The sequence below is a fragment of the Vulpes lagopus genome, chromosome 8, assembly GCF_018345385.1.
Source record: "Vulpes lagopus strain Blue_001 chromosome 8, ASM1834538v1, whole genome shotgun sequence".
Classification (NCBI taxonomy): Eukaryota; Metazoa; Chordata; class Mammalia; order Carnivora; family Canidae; genus Vulpes; species Vulpes lagopus.
Window position 1 is genome coordinate 92245127 of NC_054831.1, and position 26215 is coordinate 92271341.

At 37.4% G+C, this 26215-nt stretch overlaps 1 protein-coding gene across 2 annotated transcripts in view; it reads right to left on the reverse strand.

Annotated features, from left to right (window-relative positions):
• PLPP1 (phospholipid phosphatase 1) overlaps positions 1-26215 on the reverse strand; it is a 92428-nt gene that overhangs the window by 26831 nt on the left and 39382 nt on the right. The window contains exons 2-3 of one of the 2 annotated variants that reach the window (XM_041765633.1): positions 7740-7891; positions 2425-2705 (exon numbers count right to left, since the gene is read on the reverse strand). In XM_041765633.1, coding sequence (XP_041621567.1) covers positions 2425-2705; positions 7740-7891 — 433 coding nt within the window. The remainder of the gene's footprint in view (positions 1-2424; positions 2706-7739; positions 7892-26215) is intronic. The other variant, XM_041765632.1, reaches the window with a different exon arrangement.

A 26215-nucleotide genomic window follows, 5' to 3' on the forward strand; every position in this document is an offset into this window, starting at 1 on the left:
TCAGAAGACACAGTTTTAAATTTTCATTTCTAGGTTTGATTTTCCTTCTTCCTTCAGAACCCCAATGCTTATCGACAGTTCTCACTGAAAATGTGGATTGCTAAAGAAACTTTAAAGGGTAATGGGTAAAAACCCTACATATATTTACATCAAAAGTACCATCAGAGTACGTGTTGGCCAATTTAGATATACAAGAGATACGTAATAGGTCATATATGGACTGGGAAATGTAATCACATTTATGCCATTTAAAAGAAATTATATTTCATAATTTGTTCAAATGGATCATGTAAGAAAGTTAAATCTCTCAGTAAGATAAACTGTTACAAGAAAATTCTGAGCCAAAATGTATGTACCCACTGAACCAGAGAAACAATACACGTATGAGGAATCTGTGTTCTTAAAGAATCATTTATAATAATATTTTCTAGAGTTTAGAAAAACTGACTTTCTTAAATTATCATCACCTGACTTTCTTAAATTCCTTGGCCAAGAGAAAACATTAGAGCTTGGGTGATGCAGAAGAGATTACTAGAGACAGAGGCATGGACAGTCCTCTATATTTCCCTGAGTCTTCAACCTCTTGACCGAAGGCTACTACATCCCCTAGTCATTAAAATGAGACATTTCTCCAGGACACTGTAGTGCTAGGAGAGCAAAGCATGAGATCTCCGCATCCCACACCCTTAGTGCCCAGTGCTGGTATTTTTAAGTTCCTAACTCTTCAATGCCATTTCTGGACCATTTTTCCCTTAGCCCTCTTAAAAAATGCTTGCTTACCTAAACTCAAATCAACAATACTACTGCATTAGTCACTTCCCCCTCCTTCATTCATTAAAATTTTATAACCCTATCGGTTCTCCAATGATCACCTCAAAGCTTGCCAATTCAACAGCCTCTCTATTCTCTGGCCTTTGTATCAACAAAGAGGTTCTCCTCCACTGCCCTCACTAATTTAATCTAAGTTCTCTGTGCTAGCCTAAACTCCATGAAGATCATTCTAGTTCACTGCTGGATCTCAGGCACACCACAGTGAATACTTAAAGTATTTTTTCATTACCACTAAATGCAAAAATTGAGGGCTACTACAAGGCCTGTGCAGCTTATAATAAGGACAATGAAATGCTTGAGAATCATGTATAAAGAACACTCAAAGGATGTTTTACCCAGGGGCACCTGGGTTGCTTAGGGATTGAGCATCTGCCTTGGCTCAGGTCATGATCCTGGGGTCCTGGGATCGAGTGGCACATCAGGCTCCTTGCAGGGAACCTGCATCTCCCTCTGCCTGTCTCTGCCTCTCTCTCTGTGTGTGTCTCTCAAGAATAAATAAAATCTTAAAAAAAAAAAAAAAAAGGCACAACGATGTTTTGCCCAAAGTATTTGTTGGATGGTGAATGACTAAGGTAAAGTGATAGCTATCTTAAAATATGTCAATTATATAGAAAAGATAAGGCTGACAATTCTGAGACTTGAGATGGGTAACTGGCTCTCCTACTAATTAGTGGACTTATTTATTTTTATTTTTTAAGATTTTATTTATTCAAGAAAGAGAGAAAGCGAGTGAGAATGAGCTGGGGAAGGGGTGGGGGTGAGGAAGAAGCAGGAAAGACTTACAAGGAGTTTGATCCCAGGACCCTGGGATCATGACTTGAGTCAAAGGCAGACACTTAACCAACTGAGCCACCCAGGTGACCCTAATGGCTTTATTTAATATTACTGAGCCTCTTCTTTCTTATCTATATACATTAAAGGGGTTGGACTTTTTGGGTTCCAAACATTCTATTTCATTCCTGCCTAATAGTGCTCCAGGTATAGAAAGGAGCCCAACAAGGGTATTATTAGAAGGCAGCAACCTGAAGACCTAAGCTGTCAGGATATGAAGTTTTCTTATAAAAAATATACCCTAAGAATACTGAGAGATAGAGCAGAACTTGATGCACAGCTGGCCTACATCAAAAGTCAGCCAACTATAACCCTGGAGCAGCAACTATTTCTGTTAATAAACTTTTATTGGAACATAACCACACCCATTCGTTCAAGGATTGTCTATGGTTGTTTTTTCCTGGTACAACAGCAGAGCTGGACAGTTGTCAAATTAACCAAATGGCCCACAAATCCTAAAATATTTACTCTCTGGTACCTTAAGAAAAAGTTTACTGGCCCTGCACTATAGGACATATGACATTTATTTTACATTATTATTCATTGGAGATGGAAAGACCTGCATTAAAATGCTCTTACATAGAAGGTAGGGATAAAAGGGAGAAAAAGAGTAAGTAGAGATAACAGGTCAAAATATAATCTCAATTCACCTCCCAGTGATTACACTAGCTGCTCTAAGCTAGTGGATAGCTCATCCATCTCTGAAACCTTTTTTTCCAAGAATACACAAAATAAAACAAACATTGAAGATTTAACACGCACCTGCCCTCCCTCACTTTTTGTGCATTCCCTTGACATATGTAGTTTTCAACGTAACCAACACTGCAGTTGATTTTTGACCAGTCTGGGTCACAAACATCCAGGAAGTGAGGCCGCAGTCTGCCTATTGAATACTTGGCAATGTCAGTCAGGGACTGACTAGCAGCTGCACCAAATAAAAATGTTCCAATGGCTTTGTAAATAGTGGCTATGTAGTTATTCCTGATAAAGGAATTCGAGTGCAAGAGGTTATAGTAAACAGACAGGGCTTCTCCAACAATCATCTGAAAAAGAAACAGAAAAATAATATGTTAAAAGAGCAACTGGGCACTTTAAACAAAATAAAAAATAGAAAAGAAAATGGTAAGTCACAATAAAATCTTTATTTTAACAACACCTCCCATTTTTCATTTGCAAAAGTAGTCAGGATATCTAATTCTAAACCATGAAAAAAGGTTCAGATCAAGTGTGGATAATGCTTACAAAGCAATGGCCACAATAATTTCAAAGCCGACCTGAAACAATAAGACCTTATTTCTTTTCTTGTATTCAAATGAGTTTTAGTAAGTAGTCAATGGTGTATCATGGATGACAAAAATCATGGTATGTTCAAAGAACACAAACTTTCCTAGAGTATCCCTTATGTACGTACTTTTATCTGGCAGTGTCTTCATTTCTATCAAACATTCCTCTGAAAGAAAAACATCCATCATATTCTAAAAAGTAAAATCGTTTCAGAGAGTAAACTAATATTAAAGCAGCGATCTAACACTGAGGCCAAAGGGTACAGAGGGCAGAAATTAGCTGACAGAGCCTCCCAGTCCAGCTGCTCCAGACCTCTAGGCCTGTCTTTCTTAACAAGTCTCATTAATAGACCAAACACACATTTGATGCTCTCCTCCTCCAAGAAATCATCTCAAGTTTCCTCTTTATTTTTCACTGGCTTTAGTTTTCACTGTAAGTAGAGACAAAGCCTTCAGGCAGAGTGTGTATCAGCATGTGCCAGTGTAATGAATTTAAAGGCATAAAAATGGCTTCCCAATACTTGATAAATTCACAGACCAAAATAAATAGTTGAACAGAAGAATCAGCTTGCTTATGTTGGGGGAAGTAAGGAGATACAAGTCACAAAGTTTTTCTTAAGATATGTACTACTTTCCCTGCTTCATCCATTTAGTGAAGATTAATTATCTTCACGGTGAGCCTTATTGTAGGTAAAATAAATAGTTGCTTCCTGAAAGAGATTTTAAGAATCTAACACCAAAAATTCTTCATCTGGCTCCATGGCTCCATAAATAGAGTGATAAAATTTGGACAAGTCTATGAATCCCACAAAAGCAAGAATCAAGTTTTAGTCATTGAATAAAAAGCTAGCACTACCACAATGGACTCAAACATAGTAGGTGGTTCATAAATTTTAATTGAAAGGGGTGCCTCTTGGGTAAAAGGTAAACACCCTTGGTTTAAACATTAAGCCCCATAGAAACATATTCCTCATTACAGTGATTAATGTGAATGACTGAATCAGATCCTTTTCTGAGAAGAGGTCTCTCAGGAGACAAAAACCATATGCACCTCTGTAATTGTGCACCTCTGTAATTGTTCTCCCAACGCCCTCCAGTCACCCTGTAATAAAGTATATATTGTCTCCTCTGAGTGTTAAGGTGTCCCAGCAACTGCCTTCACAGATGAGCAGAAAGGATTTCTCTCATGTTTCATTATGGAGTTGCTCTTTGATCATCTAAAATATATACCAAGTATATTAATCAACCACAATTCAAGCAGCTGGAACTCCCACACTTCAGCTGTCAGCTGTTCTTTTTGCATAAGCACCCAACTATTTTCCAATTGTTGAATTTTAGGAGTCTTCCATAGGCATAATGATCATTCTTTAGGGCCACCCAAAACATGATTCCTAACACTGAGAACAGAAAGTCAATTCGCTAGGAGAATTCAGAGCACTGGGCACTGAAGACCAATTGACTGACAGAGGTACTATAAGCAGAAACTTTACCCTTAATGCTGGGGAAGGGCAGGGGACTCTAACACTGACCAAACCTAGGTCAATGTATATCATTTTTTATTATGTCCTCCATCCTCACTGAGATAGACAATAGACAAATTCTAAATTGATTTTCTAAATTAAATGCAGGGATGTATCTAAGCATTTCACTATACATGACAGCCATATTTTTGTTTCATTTAAATACCTTTTCCTGCCGTTTGAACCATTAATGTCAATGCTTATTAGCCTTTGGTCAAGTCCACTCTTAAGCTGACTGTAGACTCATCTTAGAGCTGGGATCACTTGCTATGCATTATTTACACTCCAAAGATAGGATAAATTATTATTAAAGAACAAAAGATAATGTTTGAGGGACTAAAACAAAATACTTTTGAAGATTAAAGATAGTAATTACCCAAATCCATGTAATTCAACCATTTAAAACCTATGCACCAAGATATTTTCTCACCATCTCCTTTATAGCTCCATCAACCAAGATGATTTTATACATCTCTGCATTGTCCACATATTATGTGCCTCCCATTCAGGGCTCACCTTCCCACAAATGTAGTCTAAAATCACTGGTGTACTTCCACTCTTTAAATTTCTCTTACTACCTTCATTCTCTTTATTCTACTGAATCTTTTCCAAAGTCAAAATGGTCTTGTCAGATTGTATAGGTATTTATCAACTCTCATTTACCTCAACTCCTCACAATATTTGACACCACTGATCATTTCTCCTTATTGAAATTCTCCCTTGGCTTCTGAGAAACTATATTAATTAACTCTGGTTCTCCACCAGGCTCCATCACTTTATGTATCTTTGGATCATCTGAAAGCCACATCAAAGGCCTAGCATGAAGTCTGAATCATGATCCCAATTTTTTTTTAAGGAACTGATTCACTTTCTAGTAAATAAAACTAAGCATTTATTTACATGTTTAACCAAATGCTGCCTGAAAGGAGTTAATTTTTTTTAAATTAGTGTATAAAGCTACTGCCTAGTGCAGTGGTTAATATGATTGATGTGAAAATCGTACTTTCATAGCACCTTAAAGAGTCTGTTCTTTTTTAAGAAACCTACACTCAATTTACTTGTTGTATTCAACATAAAGATAACTTTCTCACAGCTCATGATGAAATAGTCAAAACTTACAAATTAATGAAGTATCACATGAGTATCACAGCTCATGATGAAATAGTCAAAACTTACAAATTAATGAAGTATCAATGACAAGTTCTTGCTAATGGAGGGTTTTGTCAGGCCCTGCACGTGCACAGGCTACACGCACACACTTGGTGCTAGGCCCCGTCCTGCTGCAGGCCTCTGGTCTGTCGTGGATTGCTGGAGCTTTGTTTGTGCAGCTTCCTTGTTACTGAGACACGAAGTCAAGGAGAATTGAAAGACAAGTCCACCTGCAGCACTGTTTGAGTGCCCAAGGGAGAATCTTTTATGAACTCAGCTACTACAGTTGATCCTTCACAGCATGGGTTTGAACCTAGTGGGTCCACTTATACACGGATTTTTTTTTATGAATACAATACAGTACTGAAAATGGATTATCTTTATGATTTTCTTAATAACATTTTCTTTTCTCAAGCTTACTTTATTGTATAATACATGGAACACAGAAAATATGTGTTGACTCTTTATCAGTAAGCTTTCAGGCAACAGTAGGCTATTAGTAAAGTTTTTGGTGAGTCAAAAATTATAACTCAGATTTCTGGCCACACCAGGTGTCAGTATCCTTTAACCCCAACTTGCTCAAGGGGCAACTGTATTTGCAGCTAACTATCCTATTAAAATTTTAAAATTCAAATAGTATCTCAGAAACACACATACTTTAAAAGAAAAAAAAACTCTACTCTTACTGTGCTCTTAAAGGAACAATCATAGGCTTGGCTTTCTTTCTTTTCATAGTAAAAATTCAGTGTAAATATTTGTCTAGATTAAAGGGATCTGATTTCTTAAAACTTCACCATACTGTAGGAGAGCCAACCAATGTTACTATGTAATTACTCCCATTTCATTCCAGCACCTAGGACATGCCAGGCTCTGACATGCCAGGCTCCACCATGCCCAGCTCAGTGGCAGGCAGCAAGGCTGCTAAGATGAACAAAGCACCAACTCTGCCCTCCAGGAGCTCACAGTCTCATAAAACAAACATGTTTATGAGAGAGGTTTTCTTTTATTAATTATGTACCACAAATAATGAGTTCATTAATTCTCGATGCCTATAAGGAGCTGTGATCATTCTTGAATAAAACATTAAAATTCTAGGAATGCCTGGGTGGCTCAGTGGTTGAATATCTGCCTTCGGCTCACGGTGTTACCCCAAGGTCCTAGAATTGAGTCCTGCATTAGGCTCCCCATGGAGAGCCTGCTTCTCCCTCTGCCCATGTCTCTGCTTCTGTCTCTCATGAATAAATAAAATCCTAAAAAAAAATTAAAATTCTAAATTAAAGTTTCTTTTTCAATAAGTACCAAAAAAGACAAGACATATATGTCATCTTATTGGCCTATCTCCTGGATGGGACCGTATTTTCTACTTTTAACCAATATAAATCTTCTTTTACAAGCCATGGAGCATACTCTGGTTTCTTTTCAGATCGTATAAATCTTTCGCCTTTTACAAGCCATGGAGCGTACAGCTATTTTAAATCATAGACTCTCTCAGTCAAGAAATTATAATCTGAGCCAATCCCTTGAAGCCATCTCCTTGGAGCACAATCTCTAATGATTCCCACCTAAAATCCTAAAAGCAAATAGTTACTATTATTTTTCAGAACTAGCAAAAATCCTCTTGTATTCACTGCTGATTATATATAGAAATTTTGGCTTCTCTCTCTAGTTTCTGGCATTATCTAATAATTCTTTAACATGGGTTAGAATGAAGACTTAACATTAGTTATTTTTATTTTTTAGAACTCGGCAACTAGAAAGTAGGTACATACACACAGATTTCACAAATTACAAAATAATACCCTACATATAAAGTAGGCTAAAAACATACTGCTGTAACATGTGTCTATGCATGTGCTGCAATAACACCAAATTAGTGTTTTAAAATCACAGTGACTTGGAAAAGATTAGCATAAAAGCTACACACCTTCAGTAAGGTTCTTCTAATTATACACTGTTATTCCTCTGGTCCCATTTAAAATAGCTGAGATCTTAATCAAATAACATGCTCAATTAAAGGTTAAAAAACATAGTTTTGGACATTTATGCATTCAATAATTAACAGATTAACACAAAATTAAGCCAACTGCCCAAAAGTGATAAACTTGGAAAAGTGGATTTGACTTACAACAATAATACTGAATGGAATGATTATTCCACCTAATAACGCATAAGGTATGGTGTCTTCTTTGTAAGGGTACTTGATGGACTCATCATTACAGAATATTCCTCGTTGGAAGGGGGTATGCCTTGAAGTAAGAATTGCAAAAGGCAATCCAGCTAGCAAAAGGAATAAATGAAAATATCATTAAAATGGTAATATGAAAATTAATTAATGGCAATAATTATCCCAGAGACTGTTTAAAAATGCATTTGCCATGAAAATAAATAAGAGCACACATAAAAAGGAATGCAGCAATGCATGCAACAGAAGTTAGAAAGATTACAGTTTAGATTAAGGTAGGAAGAGGAACGATGCTTAACCAATTTAACTAGGAGTATCTTCTTTCCTTTGTTTCTGCCCAAACACACTAAATGGATTTTAGAGAAGACAAAAAAAAAAAAAAAATTGCTTCTTATGCTCTTGTTTGCCGTTCAGAGGGTTTTTCAACCTATTCCCAAACCAATTTGTCACGCATTTTCCTTCCAAAAGTAAAACAGCTTTTTGACATTACCCATTTTGTCTCTATGTTACTACCACATGTAGACAGGACAAGGTCGTGGCAAAACTATCAGAGTATCTAAATAATGTGCTATCCACTTACTTCTGTACCATCTATACCAAGTTTAGAGCTGCTGTGAAAAAGACCTGAACTTAAACCAAGTTTGAGAAAAACAGACAACGAAGTCAAGCACAAAAACACCAAAACACAGTTCTGTTTTCATTCGTGTTTTCCCTCAGGATTAGGTCTTACACTCACCTCCTAAAAGGTCTTTTCCCTGCAAGTCAGCTTTAAGAATTCAGTTCTCCTTTACTTCACAGAAGTAGACATACTGATTAATATGCAGCATACCAACTACAAATCTAGTTAGCAGAAACCTTCAACATGAGGTCTGTGTCAAGACGTATCCAAGTGTGGAAGATTCTCTCCCTCGAAGATCCATTTTCCCAGCAGTAATGCCATAATCACAAGCTACCATACTCACTGTATGTTCAAGTGTTCTTTCTATGAAGCTCCAAGTCTTAATGACCATTTAAAAGTTTCATTAACTCCACTAAAATCCCAAAGGCTGGGAGACAAACACAACTCTACCACTCTGCCTGAGTGTCCTTAATGTAAATATCAAATATGTTCTATCTCCAGAAGCTAAATGAAAAGAAGCACATTCCTAGTTCTTTTATTTATCTTTCTGTTTCTCATCTATACCCTAAATACATACACCAAAGTTTCTATCTTTGTGTTAAACCAATTGTCAAGAGTGGCAACCCATTACAAGTCTTTAAGATGTTCACAAGGCTCCCGAAGTATACTTCTAGTAAGAGTTATGATTACAAATAAATAAATAAACTAGAACTGACTTTGCTAACTGATACTTATACTACCTCCATGTTTGATTCCAGACTATTCTCTGATTCACCAAATTGCATTCAGAGGAATAGGGCGAAATGCCCAAGCCTTTAATACAGATACCACAGCTGCAGCACAAACATCTTGTACACAAGCAGCATATACTGTGGAGGCTAATAAGCAGATCTGTGACATCAGTTGCTGCCTGCTCTCTACAATAACTAGATGTTCATCCTTCAACCAACAGCCATATTCTTAACCCATGAGCAAATTTATTTTGTATTCACAAAGAACCATCATTTCTACAGTTCAATTCTACTTGCAATAACTCTATAACATAACAAAGGAAACTTTCTATCTCTATTGCACATTTTGGAATTGAATTTTTCCATGATTTCTTTCTTTTGTAGTAAGACAAGATATCTAGTATAGAAATTAAATCCACATATGATCAGCATCCAAAATGCAGTAGGGGGCAGCCCAGGTGGCTCAGTGGTTTAGCACCACCTTCAGCCCAGGGCATGATCCTGGGGACCCAGGATCGAGTCCCATGTCGGGCTCCCTGCATGGAACCTGCTTCTCCCTCTCCCTGTGTCTCTGCCTCTGTGTGTGTGTGTGTGTGTGTGTGTGTGTGTGTGTGTCTCATGAATAAATAAATCTTTTTTAAAAATGCAGTAGGCTTTATGTCCTTATTCTCAGGAAAAATTCTTATTAATAGACCGAAATATATTGAAAATTTTTCTTAACAAGCACATCCACTAAGTTGGGTTTTTTTTCCCTTTGACCAAAACAACTATGTTGGAAATTATTTTTAGATTTGGAAAAAAAGTTTGTGGGTATTTTTTTTAGGATAGGAAGGAAATAAAATTAAATTCCATGCAAGTATAATTAGCCTATTTTAAAAAACAAGAATATATAAATGGGAAAATATTGAGTGAATCCACTGTCAAAGAATTCTAGTAGGTGCTACCAGGAATACAAAGTTGAATAAGGCACAATACATAAGTGCAGCAGAGAATAAAAAGGTACAAAAAGCTATGAAGGTTCAAAAGAGAAGCTCTGATGATATTCAAAAAGCCAGTGGTTACCATAGAACCCAGTAGAAGGTGTATGGTAAAGACAGAAGTTTTGGCACGTAAGCATCTCTGAAGCCACAGAGGTAAAAAACTCCAGGACGGATATGAAATGAAATGAAGTGCAGGGTGAGGCACAAAGCAGCGGCAACACTAAAGGGATGAGCACAGGAGGAAGATCCACTGAGTCAGATCTGGAGGGTGAAGAAAGGAGAGAGTTACATCACTGAGGCCAAATCCAGAGAAAGCACCTCAGGAGGTGGTGATGCATCCACAACACCCAATACATTTTCAAGGGCCAGACTTAGTAAAAATGGTAATAAGGAAAAGGAGGGCAGGGGGTGCGCCTGGGTGGCTCAGTCAGTTAAGTATCTGCCTTCAGCTTGGGCTATGATCCTGGAGTGCCGGGATCTAGCCTCACATTGAGCCCCCTGCCCAACGGGAGAGCCTGCTTCTTCCTCTCCCTCTGCTCCTCCCCTCTACTCAGGCTCTCTCTCTCTCTCTCTCTCTCTCTCTCTGTCTCTTGCGTACTCATTTTCTCTCTCTCAAATAAATAAAATCTTTTCTAAAATAGGGGATCCCTGGGTGGCTCAGCGGTTTGGCACCTGCCTTTGGCCCAGGGCGCGATCCTGGAGTCCTGGGATCGAGTCCCGCATCGGGCTCCCGGCATGGAGCCTGCTTCTCCCTCTGCTGGGTCTCTGCCTCTGTCTCTCTCTGTGTCTCTCATGAATAAATAAGTAAAAATCTAGATAGATAGATAGATAGATAGATAGATAGATAGATAGATAAAAGAAAGAAAAGAAAGAAAGAAAGGGTGGAAGCCACACTACAGAGATTTTAGTGAGGAATGATTAAAAAATAAACATTTTTTAAAAAGCAGGAATCCATCACAAATGCACACTCTTCTTTTGAGAGTGTGAGTGAAGAAAAGTAATTCTATCACAGAAGGCCTCAGAAATATTTTCAAATTAATAATATTTGCAATCTCATGTAAGTCCATGAAATCTATTATATCAATGTCATTATTCAACACCATTTCATTTTCACTAAACCTGAACATAGACCCCAAAAAGGGGATGGAGAAGATCAAATCACCATTTGTTCAATGATCTATATCAGGCTCAAAAAGATGACCTCGTCCAGATTTCTGCTCTGGGAATTCTGGAATTGGAACAAAGACTGACTCAGTCAGAGCTGGCAAGCAGTCTGAACCATGCACAAGAAAGATTCGCTGAAGAGGCTGAGAACAAAACAGGTCTGCAAAGAAAAGAGAAGTGACTAGCCTGGCCCTTGAAAGTGAGAAATGGGAAAGTGGCTTTGGCTCCCCATTGCCAGAGGGCCTCACTGATCTTGCTATTTTGGAGTTGTTAGAGTGCCCTATATCCTTTCAACAAAACCCAACCTTACTTCAGCTAGTTAGAAAGGAATGGAACTGGATCCCAGGACCCCAGGGTCATGACCTAAGCCAAAGGCAGATGCTCAACCACTGAGCCACCCAGTCTCCCCAGATCACTAATTCTTTGATTACCCTATGTAATGCCAGAGTGAACATTTCCAGATACTAATCCTTGCTTTCATTTCTAATTATTTCCTAAGAATGTATTTTTTATGTGGAATTATAGGCCATTATAGGCCCTTTTTTCAAAAAGGTTATTAGCAATATACTCTATCATCCACAATTGTACAGAAATATGGAGAAATGCAAAAATTTAAGACATCTGATGGTATTAGCATTAACTACAGATTTCAAAGAAAAGAGAAGGGTTCCATTTACTTTTTTATCAAAGTAAATCAAACACCCTTTTCCTTTTACCTGAAAGGTCACATCTCCAAACAATCCCTTTTCATCATCAGCCAAATGACTACATTTGTCAAACAATGTTTTTCTTAATACTTCAGTTTATAAAATTCATTTTCATTCCCTTTTTGGAAAAAAAAAACTATTTACTTTTAAGTATATAGTTTACATACCATAAAATTCATCCACTCTAAGTATATAATTCAGTGATTTGGGCCAATTTACAAAGTTGTATAACCATCACCACCATCCAGTTTTAGAACTTTTTGATTATCCAAACATTTCTCACAAGCCCATTTGTATTCAACCCTTGCTCCCATGGCCAACCCCAGGCAACCTTACTCATGTTTTCTGTTTCTACATAGCTTTGCCTTTCCTGAGCATTTCAAGTGAATGAAATCATTCAATATGTGGTATTTCTTAAGTCCTTTTATCACTTAGCATAATGTTTTTGAGGTTCATCCACATTGTAGCATGCACTTTGTTCCTTTTTTATTGCTAAATACTATCCTACTGCATGTATCTACATCTAATTTATCCATTCACCAGTATAGATATAATTGGGTTGTTTCAGTTTTTGCCTAGTAGGACTAATTGTCCTCCCTAATGAGTAGACACCTAAGAGCAAAATGGCTGAGTCATATGGTATATGTTTATGTGGTAAGTTTATGTTTAACTTTTCAAGAACTTGCTAAGCTATTTTCCAAAGTCTTCCAAAGTATCACTTTACATTCCTACATTTTGCTTTTTAATACCTAGTCATATTCATCCATATAAGAATCATATTTTGTGGGACACTTGGGTGGCACTGTGGTTGAGTGTCTGCCTTTGGCTCAGGGTGTGATCCCAGGGTCCCAGGATCAAGTCCTGCATCGGGCTCCCCACTGGGAGCCTGCTTCTTCCTCTGCCTCTTTCTCTGTGCCTCTCATAAATAAATGAATAAAATCTTTAAAAAAAAAAAAAAAGGAATCAGATTTTCTGTATGGTAAACTGATACTTACTCCCACATATAAATATAGCCTTCTACTTTCTACCAGTGAATATTTATCATAGTTTAAAAGAGAGTGTCACCACTTCCACCAGCTAAATACCACAAGAGCACTTCTCCATCCTTTACCAGAGATAGGAAATGATAACATAAGGACATGGTCAGAGTGCCTGGGTGGCTCAGTCAGTTAAACCTCCAAATCTTGATTTCAACTTGAGTCAGGGTCATGCGATAAAGCCCCATGTTGAGCTCCCTGTTAGGAGGAAGTCTGATTTGGATTCTCTCTCTCTCTCCCTCTGCTCCTCCTGCAAATAATGTGTACGAGCGCTCTTTCTCTCTCTTTAAAATGAAATAAAATCTTTAAGAAAAAACAAAACAAAACATGGTCACACAATATCCTTAACTTCTTCCACACAAATATTCAGCATCTTAAAAACATGATATAAACAAAGGTGTTAGTTGGAAAGATTAGCAGTAGGGTGCCTAGTAGAACTGAGAAACCGTGGGCAAGAACTTTTTGTTTTAACACGTGAAGGGAACTCTTCTAATAGTGAAAACTACACAAACATTTCAACAAAATAATGTTTTAAGGTTCATCCATGTAGCATAGACTAATATCTCATTCTGTTTTGCTTCTGAATGGTATTCTATTACAGGGATATAAAACGATCTGATACTCAGAGAAGAGAGGCCTGCAACTCCTAAGTCCAAAGCAGCAAATCCTTAAGGGACACGCTGCCCCAGGGCTAAGAGAAGTAGGCATCCACCTGCGAAATCCTGACACAAAGCTCTCAGGCACCTTGAGGTCAGGGACCACATGTCACTAGCCTTGAAAGCAAAAGACTCCACTGGCAGATAAAAGACACCACCCAACAGAGAGGATGATGTCCATTTGTGAAATACCTCAGAGATCATATTCTTCTCCTAATGCCTCAACAGGAAGGAAAGGATGTAGATGGAGACTAGAGCAATAAAGAACCTAAAGATATAGACTAAACTGTAAAATAATGGGTTTATTATTATTTTTGATACGTTACTATGGCCCTACGCTAAACAGGTAAGGGAAGTGTGTATTTACTTAGTCTACCTTATCATGTCATTTGAAAACCTACCTTTGTTTACTCACCGATGGGGAAAAATTTCAAGTAGGAAAGAGTCAATTTTGAAAATATGAGTTGTCAAAGATGCTGGTAAAGACTTAAGATATAATCATACTTAACAAGATAGTAAAAAGAATATGTCAACGCCTTATTTATTTTCCTTCTGCTTATATTTAAAGAGCAGAAAGTGTGGTGACTATTCAAGAAAACCTGTGAAGTTACTCTGCCCCATTCATGCATTAAATAAAGTGCACTCGGGTACATGCGAGTACATGATAAAATAAAGTTCAGGGAACAGAGGGAATGAGCCAGAAACAAAAATAATTACTGAACTACATCAAAAAACAAGACTCAAGAAAAAGGAACTAAGATCAGTTTTATTGCTTAAAGCACTGAATGCATTTCTTTTGCTGTAAACAATTCAGAGCAGTCACGTTATATATAACATACTCCCAAGTTATATAGAGTGCTGATATGAGTATATTTCATTATTAAAATTTACTAGCAGCAGGGTTTTTTAAATGAAAAATCATTTTCTCAACCAGAATAGTAAATTATAGCTAAAATTAACTGAAACTAGAATATTCTATTTGAAACTCTATCAACTAAATCTTAAAGACAGAACTCTGAAAAGTGTTTGAACACAATTCAGTGTATAAACCAAAACATTAAAGAACTCCATCTGTAATAGAAGTCTGATGAATTCAGGAAACTTAAGATATAAAAATAACTTATTTCCATCAATGTTAAGGGATATTATAATTCAACTAGAGAAAGTAAGATCTCAAAATCTTGAGTACCATTTTTTAACAAGGAAGCAATCATTCAATTTAACAATTAAGTAGGTTCCTATTACTCTGTACCAGGCACTAGGTTTGAGGTGAGGAAGAACCAAAGATACAGCACAGATCTTACGGTGGTCAAGTTGTAGATTCACCTTCAAAGTAGAGTCAACAGTATTTGTTGATGGATGGATTGGATATTAGTGTGGGAAAAGAGGAATGAAGAAATGACCCAAGGTTTTCCATTTGAGAGACCATAAGTTTAAAGTTAAATTAACTGAGGGAAGTTGACTATCTAGCTCAGTCAATAGAGCATGCAACTGGTGATCTAAGAGTTGTGAGTTTAATCCTCATGTTAGGTGTAGAGCCTACTTAAAATAAAAACCTTTTAAAAAATAAAAACAAAAATAAACTGTCTCAATTAAATTAACTGAGGGAAGATTTGAGACAAAATATTAGAGTGGGCAATGGACAAACCTAAGAGTTCATACTTTGATGCATCAAGTTTGAGGAGCCCATTAGATGAGATATCAAGTAGGCAGCTGGACATAAAATCCAAAGAAGAAGAAGTCCAAGTTGAAGATGTCGAACAGAAGTGGTGGAAAGTGGATGAGATCACCAAGAAATGAGTATAGATAGAAAAGAGGACCCAAGAACCTCCAAAATTAAAAAGTCAGAAGAGAAGGAATTTGCAAAGAGAATGAGAAAAAGCAGTCAGTAAGGAAAAATTAAAATCAGGGGAGTATAGGAAATCTTAAAAAATCTATCCCCAAACTCCTAGAACTAGATGTACAGCAAAGCCACAGGATATAAGGTCAATCGTATGTCTATATCATAGCAACGTATCAAACAACTGGAAACCAGAATTAAAGGCACAATACCATTAGAAAAAGTTCAAAAAAATTAAATACTTAAGTATAAATCTAAGTACATATATAGGATCTGTACACTGAAAACTATAAAACATTGATGAAATGGTGTTTTTCTAAATAAATGTAAAGATGTTATCTTCAGGGACTGAAAGATTTTAACAATTTTAACAATTATGTCAATTCTCCCCCACATCGATCTATAGCTTTAATATAATTCTTATAAAAATACCTGCCATATATTTTTTTGTAGATATGCTGATTATAAAATTTATCTGGAGCTCAGGTCTTGATTTCAGAGTCATGAGTTTGAGCCCCTACTTAAAAATAAAATAAAATTTATGTGGAAAGGCAGGGGAAGCAAACAGCTAAATAATTCTAAAAAATATTAAGTTGGAGGAATTACATTTCATGAAGTTTTGAGCTACATTATTGTTTTCTCCACTTGATTTTTAGCTTCAATACATATTTTTACCAACCAATATAAAGCCACAGTAATTAAGATGTGATAGAGAGCGGACACCCAGGACTCCAAGATGGCATCATCCTCATCCGTACCAGTAAAGGAGAAGAAGCTCATGGAGGTGAAACTAGGAGAGCTGCCAGGTTGGATACTGATGCGGGATTTCATCCCTAAGGGCATTGCTGGAGCATTTCAAAAAGAGGTTACTGGGCATCCCCGGTGGCTCAGCGGTTTAGCGCTGCCTTCAGCCTGGGGTGAGATCCTGGAGACCTGGGATCAAGTCCCATATCAAGCTCCCTGCACGGAGACTGCTTCTCCCTCTGCCTGTGTCTCTGCCTCTCTCTCTCTCTCTCTCTCTAATGAATAAATAAATAAAATCTTAAAAAAAAAAAAAAAAGAGGTTACTACTGGTATTACAACAAGTATATCAATGTGAAGAAAGGGGGCGTCCTTGGGATTTCTGTGGTGCTGGCTGCTTATGTGCTTTTCAACTACTGTCCTTCTTACAAGGAACTCAAACATGAACGGCTACACAAGTACCACGGAAGAGGGCCCAGTGTGGAAGCACGTTTGGCATTCCTGACCATGACTTTTGCCTGGCACCCTTGAATCCTTCCATTGCCTAATTCACAATTAACATCCAACAAAAGTTGACTGTTACTCTACCGCTTAAAAAAAAAAAAATACATGTGATATACAAGGAAGCAAAGACATAGGTATTGATGAAAGAAGAACAAAGTCCAGAAATATACCCACACAAATACAGCCTACTAATTGCTTTTTCAAAAAGGCACAGGGGATCCCTGGGTGGCTTTGCGCCTGCCTTTGGCCCAGGGCGCGATCCTGGAGTCCGGGGATCGAGTCCCACATCAGGCTCCCGGCATGGAGCCTGCTTCTCCCTCTGCCTGTCTCTCTCTCTCTCTCTCTGTCTCTCTCTGTCTATCATAAATAAATAAATAAATCTTAAAAAAAAATAAAATTTCTAAAAAAAAAAAAAAAAAAAACGAAAACAAAAACAAAAACAAAAAGGCACAAAAGCAAGTCAGTGGAGAAAGGAGAGTCTTTTCGGCCAACGATGTTGGAACAATTGGTCATACATACACACATACCAAAAAATGAACCTCAACTTTACCTCATACTTCCTAAAAAAAACTTAACACAAAGTGGTTCACAGAGATATAACAATACAGAAAACTATAAAAGTTTTAGAAGACAAATTTTTAGAAGTCTTTTAATAGGGCTACTTTTAATAGGTAGAGTTCTTAGACAACACCAAAAAACACAGTCTATAAAAGAAAAAATATTAGGGCGCCTGAGTGCCTCAGTCACCTAAGCATCCAACTCTTAATTTCAGCTCAGGTCATGATCTCAGGGTCATGGGACTGAACCTCAAGTCAGGTTCCCCACTCAGCAGGGAGTCTGCTTCTCTCCTTCTCCCTCTCCCCTTGCTCATTCTCTCTCAAACAATCTTTATAACAAAAAAAATCATCAATAAATTTGATTCTTCAAAATTAAAAATTTCTACTCTCAAAAGACATTTAACATAATGAAAAGGCAAGATACCCACAGGGAAAAAAAATACATGCAAATCACACATTCAACAAGACTATGCAGCTAGAATAAATGAAGATCTCTCTAAACTCCATGGGAAAAATACATAAATAAATATAAATGTATATAAGTATATATTAAATAAATAGAAATCTCACCAGAAAATAAGCAAAAACTTGAACATATACTTCACCAGAGGATTCACAAGTATTCAGCAACCACATGAAAAGATGTTCAACATCAATAGCCATTAGAGAAAAGCAAATTAAAGTCCTAACTAGAAATACATCACTACATATCTGTTGGAATGGCTAAAATGAAAAATACAGGGATGCCTGGGTGGCTCAGCAGTTGAGTGTTTGCCTTTGGCTCAGGGCATGATCCCAGAGTTCCAGAATCAAGTCCTACATCAGGCTCCCTGCATGGAACCTGCTTCTCCCTCTGCCTGTGTCTCTGCCCCTCTTGCTCTCTCTGTTGTTTCTCATGAATAAATAAATATCTTTTTTAAGATTTTATTTATTTATTCATGAGAGACAACAGAGAGAGCGAGAGAGGCAGAGACAGAGGCAGAGGGAGGAGCAGGCTCCATGCCGGGAGCCCGATATGGAACTCGGGCCCAGGTCTCCAAGATCACACCCTGGACTGAAGGCGGCACTAACCCACTGAGCCACCAGGGCTGCCCATAAAATCTTTAACAAAAATAAAATAAAATAAGGGCAGCCTGGGTGGCTCAGCAGTTTAGCACCGCCTTTGGCCCAGGGCATGATCCTGGAGACCGGGGATCGGGTCCCATGTCGGGCTCCCTGCATGGAGCCTGCTTCTTCCTCTGCCCGTGTCTTTGTCTCTCTCTGCCTCTCATGAATAAGTAAATAAAATCTCAAAAGGTAAATAAATAAATTGAAAAATACATTAGTGTTGGTGAAGATGCACAAGTGGATCTCTTAATCATTTCTGGTGAGAATGAAAAATGGTATAGTCACTCCAGAAAACAATTTAGCAGTTTCTTCAAAATGTAAACATACATTTACCAAAAGACAGCAATTTCAGTACTGGGTATCTACCCTAGAAAAATGAAAACTTATGTTCATCCTTACAAATATAGCCATCTTTTTTTTTTCTTTTTAAATCAAAGATACAAAAGCAATCCAATGGAGAAAGAGCAATCAATCTCTTTGGCAAATGATGTTAGAACAATTAGTCATCCGTACACACATACAAAAAACGAACCTCATAGAGCTTTTCTTGTAATAGTCAAAAACTGGAAAGAACCACGATTTCCCTCAAACAGAAAAATAAACTACAATACATCCGTATATTATTCAACATAAAAAATGAATTATCGATATGCTCAGTTGTGAGTAAAAAAGAAAAGGTCAATTTCAGAAAATCAATTTCAAATATATACTGTATGAATCCATTTATATAACATAAATGACAAAATTTGTCAGGTGTTAGGGACTGGGGAAAGGTATGACTAGAAAGAGTCTAAGGGAGTTTCTGTAGGGTGATCAACAGTTGTGAACAGTTACACAAATCTCTACATGTGATAAATTTCATAGAATTTCACACAAAAACGTAAACACGCACATATACAAACTACATGTAAAAACCGGTGAAATCTGAGTAAGATCTATATTTCAGTTATAGTACTGAGACTTCCACCATAGCTATGTAAAATGTTATCACTGGAGGAAGCTGAGTCAAGGGAGGAGGGAACCTGCTTCTCCCTCTGCCTGTGTCTCTGCCCCTCTTGCTCTCTCTGTTGTTTCTCATGAATAAATAAATATCTTTTTTAAGATTTTTAAGAGTCTAAAATTATTTCAAAATCATACACTTTTTAAGTGTTTTTTGAATGCTGCTAATAGATCAAATAACATGAAGACCACTAGAGGACCACTAGACTAAACAACTTGGGAACTGCTGGTGACTGAGAGGAATTGTTTCCATGAAGGTAATGATTAGAAAGCAGAATGCTTGAAACTCAGATTATGGAAGGGCTTAAGTTATTAGAAATGGCATCAACTAGGACATGATCATGTAAGTTTAATGGCTGAGACAGCCAATGAACCAGATCTTTGAAATAGGAAAGAGAACTGAGCCTTTCTTACTAATTTGGGGAGGCAGAGGACCAGCTTATTCTTGAAAGATTCCCAAGGAGGCTACTGAACTATCTCAAGTACAATAAACTACCAGACATTCTTCCAGAGTTGCTGTAAGGTCTACAGAAAAGCCTATGAAAGCTCTAAACGAGAAGTAAAGTTAGACAAGAAGAAAAGATTAGGGGGAAAAAATACATGCAAAGCATTTTACTTCCACTAAAAAGGTGAATAATTGGCACTGCCTTTCCCCAAAATACAACAAAGTAGTTTACTACACAGGAAGCAAAATCAGTGAACTCTTTTTAAAAACAAGAACAGACTTTGATATAGGTGTGATGTTTGTATAAGTGAAACCCATCCTCTTCTCATGGCTTTCTGATTAACAGAAAAGCATCCTTTTCCAGTTAGAGAAATGCATATGAAGAGATTAAATGCTTGTATAAAGTCACACTGAATTTCAGGAGTGGCACAAAGAAACATATCCAAAATAAAATTTTCACTCTTAAAGAGCATAGGTCAGGTCAGAAACTCCTCCAGTAAAGTCAACCTAGGCAGACAAGCTCCACTTTAAGCTTTGGTCACTTGCTGTCACACTAACCCAAGCTTTCTGCCACTCTTTCCTAATCTACTCTTCACTATCTTGACTCACATTCATAACTTCCAACTGATTAAAAAAAAAAAAAAAAAGAAGACTTTACAGGACTTAGACCTACTCCACACTGAAGACAATGAAGTGCTGTCAAAAAGTATGTGAATAAAAGAGTAAAGCAGAATGAGGTTAAAACCCCAACTATGCCCTTGGTAGCTATAAAGGAAAAATACCTACAAAGCTCAGAGAGCTGCTATGAGAAGATAAAGAATCTGTAACCTAGTAGTAATTCATAAACAGGAAACAGCCATAGGATAGAAGACAGGCTTCCACTTACCATATGTGAAAAAGTTCTAAACCAAACAACAGGCATCCAGATTACAATAATTTCAAGGAGAGAAAGTAAAACTCTATAGTAAACAAAATGGGTGCCTTTCCAGCTACTCTTTTCATCTCCTTGCCCAATTTTTTTCTTATAGGGACACAGGAAATAAAATCACTCTCCACCCCGGAAACAGATAATTTACAGCACAAATTAAACAAGTCAAAGAGAAATTAATCTGACAGAAAGCTCATTCTTTTCTTTCAAATCTTGAGAGCTCCTAAAAGAATGCTTTTAGGTCTATCAGAAGATTAACACTCAGGTATAAGAATCGATCTGATTGAACACACATACATATTTAACACATAACTGACACACTGTGCTTCAAAACTCCCAGGTTTTCTACTTAGAAACTCATTGACTCACTAGCCCATTCACCCCACTTCTACTGCTTTGCCAGAGACCTCTGCTTACAATCTCCCTAGATACATCACAAATTAGATCTCCACCCCCCACTCCAGCATCTAAGCCAAGAGAGCCAGGCCAACACCACCTGTTGGAAAGTCATTTAATTAAAAAGATGACTCCCTGCTGCTAGTATTATGGTGAATAGCAACTAGTCAAGTAGAAACTTATTTCAGAAGGCAAGGCACCTGCCTTCTGAAAGGTGGTTGCACTGATATTATGCTCTGAACTGGTGTTGACTATTCACAGTCTAAAAACGGGTAAAAACACAAAAAAAGTTTTCTTTCTACAAGTAATACAGAATTCCATTCTCAGGCTCCTGGGTGGCTCAGTTGGTTAAGCATCTGCCTTTGGCTCAAATCATGATCCCAGGATCCTGGGACTGAGCCCCGAGTGAGGCTCCCTGCTCAGCCAAGAGTCTGCTTCTCCCTCTCACTCTGCTCCTCCCCCCTGCTTATGCACTCACTCTTTCTGTCAAATAAATTAAATCTCTGTCAAAAAAATAAAATCTTTAAAAAGTAATACAGAATTCCACTTCTTGTCATGTTAGAAACACAAGTTCATGATAAAGCAGTGAACTGCCATTTTTAAGACCCTCTCTTATTCTCATTCCAAATATAAAAGCTTATAAATAATTGTTAAAAATGGTGAAGAGTTTTTTTAATTCTTATTTAAAGGAGCCCACAGGAATTTGGCTACAATAGAATATTAAGTGGTCTTCCAAAAGCCAGATACAGGACATAAGCTATTTATAGCTATAGGGAAACACCAAAATGTTTCATGAGTGACTTCTTTACAGACACTATTTTTGCTCACACTTCACAATTACTGAATAAGGTAGTATTCAAAATCCCTGTGCTACACTGGACATGTTTATTTTTTATGGTTTACATCACCGATTCTGCATTCCAATCACAAATGAGTTAGTTTCACATAAGCAGTTTTACGCTTACATTTTTAAACATAGGTCCTGTTTCTCAACAGAAACTAAATTTAGGATTCTAAATATTTGTTTAAAGTAACCATATAACATGACCAAGGAATTAAATAATTTTAAATAAGCTTTCTTTAAAAGGCTCATAATTGGGTGCTTGGGTGGCTCATCCAGTTAGGTGTCTGCCTTCAGTCCCGCATCAGGCTCCCTGCTCAGCATAGAGTCTGCATCAGGCTCCCTGCTCAGCACAGAGTCGGCTTCCATTCCCTCTGCTGCTCCCCTCACTTGTACTCTCTGGTTCTCTCTCTGTGTCAAATAAATAAAATCTTTTGAAAGAAAGAAAGAGAAAGAGAGAGATTTTAGAACTTCTCAAAAATCAGAGGTCTCATCTAGAAATAATGTTCAACCCTTTTAAACCCTGCAGATTTGTCAAGGCTCATGCAATAAAAAAGTTAGAAGAGAATGTCTACTAGTTTTGTAGAGTTGTGCTCAGTGTGTGAAGCAAAAGCTCTTCATCCCTTAACCTTAGCAAAGGCATTCCATAACAACCCTTGAAACGTGGGATCCCTGGGTGGCACAGCGGTTTGGCGCCTGCCTTTGGCCCAGGGTGTGATCCTGGAGACCCGGGATCGAATCCCACGTCGGGCTCCCGGTGCATGGAGACTGCTTCTCCCTCTGCCTGTGTCTCTGCCTCTCTCTCTCTCTCTCTCTTTCTCTCTCTGTGTGTGTGTGTGTGTGTGTGTGTGTGTGTGTGTGACTATCATAAATAAATAAAAATTAAAAAAAAAAAACAACCCTTGAAACGATTTTTTTAAAGATATACTTAATTTTAGAGAGAGAAAGAACATGCACATATGAGCCAGGGGGGGCGGGTGCATCTCAAGCAGACTTTCCTCCAAGTATGGAACCCAATGAGGGGCTTGATCTCAGGACCCTGAGATCATGACCTGAGCTGAAACCAGAGTCAGACGCTCAACCAACTAAGCCATTTAGGCACCCCAGCCCTGAAACTATTTTTAAGAAAATTTTATGAAGGGACACCTGGATGGCTCAGCGGTTGAGCGGCTACCTTCAGCTCAGATCCTGATCCTGGAATCCAGGACTGGAGTCCTGTATCGGGCTCCTTGTGGGGAGCCTCCTTCTCCCTCTGCCTGTGTCTCTGCCTCTCTCTGTCTCTCATGAATAAATAAAATCTTTGAAAAAAAAAGAGAAAATTTTATGAGATGATATTTTTCCCAATGAGTCCTTCAAGAAGCCACAGCATTTAAGAAAACAGCAGTGAAATTCAGTAAGCTTGGCTACTGAGACACGAAGAGAGCTTCAGTTTTCATTACTGGCAGTATATACTCAATATTTATGTAACTTTTCTTTCAGTACATCCAATAAAAATTAAAATTTATCAGAATATTTTCTAGGGTTCCATAAAATGGATGTATTATCATTAACATACTGAATCTACATATTACATCTTCCAAACATAACATGAAAAGCAATCTTAAGAAAATATCCATGATTATGGCAAATTACTTAGGGATGCATCTGGTATTACTTCATATACAGAAAAAGTGCTGGAAAAATTGCTCAGAACTAATTGAATCAGTACTTTCCATAACAACACTGACAAGAAACAACTCCATATGGAAATAAGTAAACAGTGAAACTTTTTTCCAACCTAAGAAATCCACCTCCATAATACTATATTTCTTTAACTCAGACATTTCCCCCATATTTTAAGATATCTGTAATTAGGATATATATATTCAATATAACAGTGTCCCATTTTTTCCTGAAAAGCTGTTTTAATGAGGGATCTCATATTTTTTTTGCTTTTTTGTATATTTTTTATTGGAGTTTGATTTGCCAACATATAACACCCATCAACTGCCCCCCCCCTCAGCGCCTGTATTAAAGATGACTTGGATATACAATGTATTTACAAAAAGTTAAGGTTTATTTTCATGGTCCTAGTTATATTATTAAACTTAAGCCAATAATCTTACCCCATTTCACATGTAGCAGTTTTTCATTAATTTTTTTCTACCTAATATATTTTTAAAGATTTACTTACTTATTTTAGAGAAAGAGTGTGCATGTGAGTGGGGGAAGCACCGAGTTTGGAAAGGAAGACAAACAGACTCCCTGATGAGCAGGGAGCCTGAGGCAGGGTTCGATCCCAGGACCCTGAGATCATGACCTGAGCCAAAATTAAGAGTCGGACGCTTAACTGACTGAGCCACCCAGGCGCCCTTTGAAATTTATTTTTATTTTTTATGTTTACTTTTTAAGATTTTATTTATTCATGAAAGACAGAGAGAGAGACAGACAGAGGCAGAGGGAGAAGCAGGCTCCATGCAGGGAGCCTGACATGGGACTCGATCCTGGGTCTCCAGGATCAGGCCCTGGGCTGAAGGTGGTGCCAAACCGCTGAGCCACCTGGGCTGCCCCTGAAATATATTTTTAAACACCTATGACATGACATGTCAAGTACGGTATTCAGCAGTATGGACACAATGGAGCAAGAGAGATCATGCCTACTCTAGTAAACCTTACTGCCTTGTGCCTGTTGGGGTGGAAATGGAAAAAGGCAGCCACACCACCTATGTTAACATGGCAAGTGAAGCAATACACTGTTTTGATACCAGTTTCTTGGATTAGTACAAGAAAGGGTGTCAAGAGAGACGTACCATGACATAAAAAACAGCAAACACCAATAGCATCCTACAGTGGAAGGTGCTTCTGGACACTCTAAGCATAAACAATACTTATGTATTACCTTACAGCTTATAAAAATATATTAACCCATCCATTCTTTCTTCTTCATGACTAACAAGGTCTAATTATCATCTAAGTAGCTATTCAAAAAAACATTGGGCTTCATTTGTCTTCTTTAGGTCACCCTAAAGAAACAGGATTTTTCAAACTGTGTGTCAGAAACAAAGAACTTCAGAAAATCCATATACCTACAGTAAATGATTTCCCTCATCCTCAAACATTATCAAATCTCAAATTCTGGAGATGCAGTATTCTGTAACAATTCAACCCCAAAAAGTTATCCTATATTGTCTTTTTCTTCAGCCATTAATAAAGGGAGTAAAGGCAACTTAAAAAAATTGATAGAAAAAAAATTAAATTGAAAACAATTACGTTACCAAAAGCATAGAAAAATACTTCTAAGTTGTATTTTATCCCTTAAAATTTTTATCTATTTAACATATTCCACTAATAACAGTTGTAGCAAAAATCTTAGGAATAATCAATGCTAGAAAAATACTTGTGGTGAATGCTATACAAAAGCCAAGCATTTTTTTGTTGTTGTTATGTTCACCCGTACAACCATCAAAAGGATAATTCAAAGTACATTATTTTAAATTTTGGCTTAGGAGATTATTGACATTTCTGTGTTTTTTTATAATCATCCCCTAGAATGACTTCACTAAAATCCCCAACCAAAAACTAGAATAATCCACATCTTAGGATAAGGGAATTCTAATAAACAAATACTTCTAACAAAGGAAATATAACAGGAATTCAAATGACACAAAATTTTGAATAAACTTGAAGGTTTTTAGAGCATATAAATTTAGAACATTTATATTTAGAACATATAAATGTTCTTCTATCACGAGCTAATAATGATATACAATACATACTTTGATGAAATTCATCATTAACAACAGTAGATTGTGACTAAGACTCTCTCCTTGACCAAATTTTAGTTAGGTTCCTCTAAGCCCTGTTCTCAAGAAGGGTTCAGCCTTGGCCTTCTGTGTTTCTCCGTCCTTGCTGAGCCTCCATAGCTCAGCCTTAGCAAGAATCCCCCAGTTGCTAATACCTTCACATGTGGTCAAGTTCCTTATTCCCAACTTTTGGTGTCTAAAGTCCTGGTATACCTTGAGTAAGAATCCTGCTACCTTCGATGTTTTCTCTTAGTAATTTTCTATCTCCTGACCTCCACACACTGCTTTGGGCTATAAATCCCCACTTGTCCCTGCCATATTCAGAGCTGAGCTGAGCTCCATCTCTTGCTCCTATTGCAATAATCTTGAAGAAAGTCTTTCTCAC